Genomic DNA, 7,500 nt, shown 5'->3' on the forward strand with positions numbered 1-7,500 from the left:
ACTGCCAAGATAAAATGCAAATTGTTACCATGTTTCATACCCTTGAGTCTCTGCGATAATACTGTCATGATGTGTTTCAATGATGGAAGCAGAGCACAGCACAAAAAAAAAAAAAAAAAAAAAAAAAAAAGACACTTTACATCACACACCATTACAATCACAGGATTCCAAAGTCAGATACATAACGGCGCGTTCTACATTATCTTTAGAAGTAAATGAAAATATATCTACAATGCAGATTTTCTAGATAATAAAATATATCAATACCTTATGGACAGAAGTACAAATATTGTTACACAGTCAGCAAAAGTAAGATGAACAACTTGCATTACATTTTCATGTTTTCTCACTATTCATCGTCAAATAACAGTTACTTACAAACTGTAAACTGTAATTTGTTTAATAATCAGGAAGTATGTTTGACTGTATGTGTGTATGTGCAAGGGACATGCACACAATTAACAATGCAAAGATACAATCTCACAATGCCATAGTTCATAAAAGTAAAGAAATATCTCACACACATTGCATTCTTTGTAAGCATTACTGACTTATAACCGGCAGAGTAAATTCATTTAACAAGTGGCAAATAATTAAGCAGATTGATCAAAGAGCTCAACAAAAAAAGCTGCACAAACCCAAATAGTATGTGTGTGAGAAGTTTGCAAAAATATGAATTTGCAAAGAACTCTAAATGCAACAACCCCCAATGAAAAGTTTGTTTTATGCATATCGATATTCTGCTCCGACAAAATGACAGAAATAAAATACAACCTGTGGCTGGGTTATTTGCTTTGCATCGTGCCAAGAATCTGCATAGCATTTTTTCCAGTGTGGACAACAATATAGCTCTGTATGTATGTATGTATGTATGTATATTTGTATAAATACATATTAGACATACATGCGTACATACGTACGTACATACATAATACGTACATACATAATACATACAAATATATACATTACATATTTTCTTCACCAAGATCATAAAAGATAGATTTAATTTAGAATGACTAAATAAGACTATTATCGGTCAATTTTTTAAGAACCTAGACTGTGAAAGAATCTTATCCTAAATATATACTGATGGAAACTGCTTTAAATGCATGTGTATAAAATGATGGAAAATACAAATGACATTCATAGAATATTAATGAGCAATGCCAAGAAATTCCTTGCAGCATGCATACATACTCTTTATAGGTATAAGTGTATGCCTTTATAGATTTAGTGTGATCTACCACACCCCGAATGCATGACTATTTCTATTTTGAAAAAAGAGAATATGTTAGATCATAATCCTACTTCTTAAAGACATTCATCCTGCTTTATCCCATTCGGACTCAAATGCCCTCTTTGTAACGTTACCAATAATTAATAAATATAATCTTTAAATCCATTTTGGCTGGCTTCAGGAAATGCACTCCGGCACTATGAGAACAAGCTAACTGGTAAATAACATGAACATAACACTACTATAAAGACTACTCCTGCCATGCCTGTCCCTACTACTTCATGATTCTCAAAAAATGCCCATTATCAAATTCTTTATCCGCTCGAGGAACCTAGAAAAACATTCTTAAGAGCAGATATATCTAAATATGCCAATACAGACAAGAGAATGTGAAATAAAATGATCATACAAACCATGCCACAAAAATTAATCTAAAACCAAATGTGTCTGTTAATTCAAAACCTTGGTCCCACAAGAAATTCTCAACAGATGGAATCACATTTTATAGTACGGGTTATTCTGGACATGTTTCTATTAAATCATACAGTAGTCAGCTGTATCTGTTTTAAAAACGTAATTTTTTTCTAAAACATATTTACTACTAGTACATAAGAGAAAAATATTAATTTATCAAGGAATTAGTTGTTATACTTCACATGAAAGTACAAAAATTAATAACTATTACATTAAAAAATTAATGAGCTGCTTATATCACATGTACTTATCTTGCAAAAACCCTTTATTTCTCTCTCTCTCTAGTTCTAAACAAATCCAAAGAAATACAGTTTACAGCTTGTTTTTACGTTGCTGTTTTTAGTATACTCCTATATACTGTAAACCAGATGACAGAAACAAGTTTTTCAAAGAAAAGTTTCATATACTGCATTATGAAAAATTAGATAATGATCCTTTTTGTAAATAAATAACTACATAAAACATTTCTAAATACAGCGTGGCTTTACAAGTTAAGAAAATCTACAAAATCTAGATTACATGAAAAAACAAAAAAACCTGAGTCATCAACAAACAAGTAATCAAGAGACTTACATGGCCAAAAGAAAGAAAATCCCTGTAGCTAATTTCAGTATAAAAATGTATTACACTATTATCTTACAATACATGTGGAAATACTGCATATCTTAACTTGTTTACCAAATACTGTCTCACTTTTTTTCCTCTCCAGTCAGAAGTCAAATGCACGTCCAACTTTGTTCTTAGACAAATTACCCGAAAATGCATTTATCAAATGTTTTGTTTAAGCTCTTCTATAACATAAGCATTCAAATGTTCACATAAATACCACAATCATGGGATTGCAGTGCATTAATATGAATAAATCAATGTTATAGAAGAAAGGTAAACTAAAAAAAACATCTAAGAAATACTTTTTTAAGGCTATTGGTCAGAGAATACCTATGGACACACGTCCCCCCTCAAATATACTCGTCATATTCCTATTCTGTCTGCAACGTCATAGCTCTTTTCATAATAATAAGACTAACTCTACTAGTAACAATCACTTATTGTCAGGAAACACCTGTAAACAGTTTACATAAAAAACTATCCACCTATGTACAAACTCAGTTTCTCAAGACATACTATACATCAACTGTTTATTTTACCTAACTCCAAATTTTACATTTAAAAAATGTCTGCTCTTTGTTCAACTCTTGACATCCACTTTCATTCACATAAAATATTAAAACTGGTTTTAGGGTTTTGATATAAAAGAAAAAAAATTAAAAATGCACAAAATCAATCAATGACACCTTTAAATTCATGTACAGTTTGAACATTTGCATAAAGCAACCATTATTTGCTAGAATTTCAACCATAACTATACTTACATCAAAAATGTTGAAACAGCTTGTTCCTAGTGTCTTATAATCCCTACATTTTATACTACCATACAAAAAGAGGCATAACAAAGCATGTACACTAGGTCTATTTGTCTATTTTTTATGGGCTAAACTTCTTGTTTTTCTTTTACCATGATACATTTTCCACTATTGTTGGACAATGAGCTCTTCCAAAAAGGCTATGATGAAGAAAGCAACAGACACTACAGTACAAATAAAAAGGTCTAAAAAAAGATTTTAAAAATTTAATGAGCAACAGGGCATTGGACTTCCTATTTGGAGACAAAAAATAAAAGGATTTAATTCTATGTCAAAGACTTATTTTTTTATTTGTTCTTTAAAATAAAACTTTTAATTGATAATCATATTCTTTCGAGCAATTGTTCATTTCACAGATCTGATACCTATTATCACTGCGGCATATATCTAAAATTGAGTATATGGCACTCAAAAAGAACATATGAAGTCATTAATGTCTTTTAATTTAAGTGTTATACTCATGTTGCTTAAGTTTAATGACTATTTTTCTCTACTAATACATCAATAACAGTAAGCAGAAATTCGCAATATTTCCCAATTTCTAATGTTTTGAAACAAAAATATTTTGGAAAGTTTTCATTATGTGATACAAATTTATATTTGATATATGAGGTTATGTCAATCACTTGCATATGCATGCATATAAATAGAATTTCTCACTTACTAATAAGAAAAATTATACCAAAACATAGATCCTACAACACAAAATATGAGGAATAGGAAAAACACATATCTAACCAAGAAAACACTAGAGGTACATTTGCTTATTATCCACAATTTCTTTGACATCACAAATGAATGAAAATACTTATAAAAGCAAATAGGAAGATTCTAAAAATTATCTATCACAGTTTCAACTACTTGATAAAATGGAGGAACAAAAATCACAGTAAAAAAATTAAGAATAGGCATCCACAGGTATACCTTTCATTACCTAATTTGTATGGTAAGCCCCGTTAAATCTGAAGAATTAAAAATCCAATGGATTAGAAGAACATGAGTTGGAGCATTAGAGGAAATATGGTATAACCAAAGAGAAGATTTGTATAAAAGATTGTATACATTCCATAAAAGAATAAAGTCAGTGATATGGAACAGTTGCAAAAAAAAGACACACTAAAATATGAGCACGTAATAAAAACTTCAAACACTACTTTATACTAATAGATAAAACAACAGTCATGTCTACACTTAAAACCTCTCTGGAAATGAGCTCCCCATAAACCCTATTCAATTATCAAGAAGTATCTTCTATTCCTAATCAAGGAAAATGAATTCCAGCTGTTCCTAAACATCCCAGGGAATCTAATACCTGGTAAATACCTTGAAGAAGTGTAAGTCCCTTCCTCTTGACACACTTAGAATTATCTAGATTTCATTTCACTAGATATTGCTACCAAGTCCTTTTTCTGCATACATTCTTGACTACTTTGGCCACTTTCATCACCATAAAATGCAACTAAGTTCCTCCCTCTTCACACCTTCCGTCATAAGGGAAGTGGTACACGAGCACAGACATGGCTCCATCCCGTTCCTAGTGTGTGCTCCCAGCTAGTGCCAACGGGACAGTCATGCGACACACCTACTCTCCTGGCGATGACCCCCTGGACTGGGCCCTTCTCGCTATCAAAGGAATCCAGCACGGCCCAGAGTGTCCCATCAGCCCCAACACTAATGCTGGCCACATTGCCGCACACCCACTCCCAGCTTGTGCCCTCTGGAAAGAGGGGAAGCACATTCGTCCTGCGGTACAGTCCACCACCACGCTCCAGGCCCCACACTATTCCAGCACCTGCACCAATCTCCATCAGGGGGTGGTTCGGGGCATCGACGTTCACCCACTGTCGGCCCTGTAACAGCAAAATGGTTATTAACATATTTCATTACAATTTGGATTTCTGATGGATACAATAATGACCTTGACTCCTTTCTACCAAAAGGCTCATTCTCTTGTCATTGCAGGATAATCTTGTACCTCTTTCAAAGGGGAATATACAAGAGAAATAAGAAATGGCCGCTTTTCCATATACAGTCTGATTAAATTCATATAGAGGAGAATGGCTGGCTTTATTTAAGATCTAGTAAAATGTAAATTTTTATATGTTCAAAATAAAAATAAACAGATAACAAAACCAACTGGAATATCAAATATGTTCTTGACTATTTTTAAGATACATAAGTAGATAAATATAGGTAGGTAGGTAGGTAGGTAGGTAGGTAAGTAAGTAAGTAAGTAAGTAAGTAAGTAAGTAAGTAAGTAAGTAAGTAAGTAAGTAAGTAAGTAAGTAAGTAAGTAAGTAAGTAAGTAAGTAAGTAAGTAAGTAAGTAAGTAAGTAAGTAAGTAAGTAAGTAAGTAAGTAAGTAAGTAAGTAAGTAAGTAAGTAGGCAAACAAACAAATAGAAGCAGGTAGAGACAGACAGACAGACAGATAGACCAATAGACAGATAGACATACATACAAACAGGTGGGCAGATAGACAGATAAGAAATAAAATCTAAGAAAAAAAGATACAAAAAAAAAAAAAACTCAACTACCTGTGGATTTTTCTTATTAATCCCGATCCTCAGATGTGCTCGGCCATCTTTGCTAACAGCCCACATCCCACAGCTGTCGACGGTTGCACAAACATAACACATGGGACACTCGGCCGGGACCAGGCTCCACTTTTCGCCTTCCGGTCTGCTGGGTGTCACGCCGTGCCGATAGACCACCTCTCCTGTCACACTCACCCCCCACACTGGCACTGTACCGTTGGCAGCATACTCAGGCTATGTAAAATAAGAAGAGTAATTTTTCTCTCTCTTTCAACAAATTTTCTATCTCTATCTCTAACTCACCCTCTACCTCTACCTCTATCTCTATCTCTATCTATATATCTATCTCTATTTCTATGTCTATCTCTATATCCATCTCCATCTCCATCTCCATCTCCATCTCCATCTCTATCTCTATTTCTATCTCTATCTCTATCTCTCTCTCTATCTATCTCTATCTCTATCTCTAACTCACCCTCTACCTATACCTCACCCTCTACCTCTACCTTTACCTCTTTCTCTCTCTATCTCCCTAAATATCTATATTTAATTTTATCTCTATCTCTCTATGTTTGATTATCATAAAAATCATCTAATCTAAAATTATTCTTATTTTGCTTCCATTGACTGACTAGGTTTATGGACTGGAATTTTTGAGAAAGAATTACATGCCAACTTTAACTTTTATAACAAGAAAAGATATTACATCAACAAAAAAAACAAGAATTCAAATCAAATAAATTTGAGTGCCTTATACATATCTTTTTTTTAAAGCAATTCAGCCTTATACTTTATCTCAAATTTTGATATCCTTCTCAATGTCTACCTTCTGTTTACCTGATTACTTGATCAATTGAAGCAAAATAACTACTCTCCCTCTCCTGCTCCTAGTCCTACTCCCTCTCACACTTGCACACATTCATATGCTCCTCACATTCACTTTCATACTTGTACTCACACTCACACCCACATCCATACTTACATTCAGCCCAGGATTTGCACTCACACCTGTAGTCACACTCCCACTTGCAAACACATACTCACCCCCATACTCACACTCACACTTACACCTACACCCACACCTACACTCACACTCACACTTGCACTCCTATACTCACACTCACATTCCCACTCACTTATATTCATCCTTGCCCACAGTCTTTCTTTTCTTCTGCCCTCCTTCCCTCGCTCTCCCTTTCATTCTCCCTTTCCTTCTCTCTCTCTTCCTCTCTCCTTTTCTCCCTCTTTCCCCTTCCATTTCTCTCAAATTCACACTCATTTCCTCCCTCCCTCTCTCCTCTCCTTATCTCTCTCTCTCTCTCATTTCCTCTCTCCTTCTCTCCCACACTTCCTCTCTCACTCTCTCCCTTTCCCTCTTCCTCTTTCAATCCCTCTTAAACTCACCGAAACAGATAGATTAACAAGTGCCACTTTCTCCATTTGTTGCCAGGGCCCTGAGGTTGATATGCGGCACTTCCTGACCCAGCGCCTTCTCCGCACAAGATCAGTCATGTATCGGTGGCCATGGTAGCTGAGTGGGAAATCCGTAGCATATTGCCAGCCCTCACGATCAACCCCACCAGGAGTGTGGTAATCAACACACCATTCACTCATCTGTGTGGAAAGTGAATATATGGAAAAAATAATATCGTAAGCATTGCTGGAAAAAAATAAATAAATAAATAAACTACAGAACAACTTATTTCATCTCTTCAACTTTACATGTTACTGACAAAAAACATGTTAGATGCAATATATTAAATACAGATTGCAACATACATGAAAAAAAAAAAAAAAAAAAAAAAACAATCATACCCAAGACCAATGACG

General features: G+C 34.3%; 1 protein-coding gene across 1 annotated transcript in view; it reads right to left on the reverse strand.

Annotated features, from left to right (window-relative positions):
* Pex23 (peroxin 23) overlaps window positions 1-7,500 on the reverse strand; it is a 25,403-nt gene that overhangs the window by 496 nt on the left and 17,407 nt on the right. Inside the window, exons 18-21 of the mRNA XM_027356417.2 lie at window positions 7,486-7,500; window positions 7,075-7,284; window positions 5,671-5,904; window positions 1-4,985 (exon numbers count right to left, since the gene is read on the reverse strand). The exon at window positions 1-4,985 is cut by the window's left edge and continues 496 nt beyond it; the exon at window positions 7,486-7,500 is cut by the window's right edge and continues 182 nt beyond it. Of these exons, the coding sequence (XP_027212218.2) occupies window positions 4,623-4,985; window positions 5,671-5,904; window positions 7,075-7,284; window positions 7,486-7,500 (822 nt within the window). The 3' untranslated portion in view covers window positions 1-4,622. The remainder of the gene's footprint in view (window positions 4,986-5,670; window positions 5,905-7,074; window positions 7,285-7,485) is intronic.

Source organism: Penaeus vannamei, chromosome 39 (assembly GCF_042767895.1).
Source record: "Penaeus vannamei isolate JL-2024 chromosome 39, ASM4276789v1, whole genome shotgun sequence".
NCBI classification, from domain to species: Eukaryota; Metazoa; Arthropoda; class Malacostraca; order Decapoda; family Penaeidae; genus Penaeus; species Penaeus vannamei.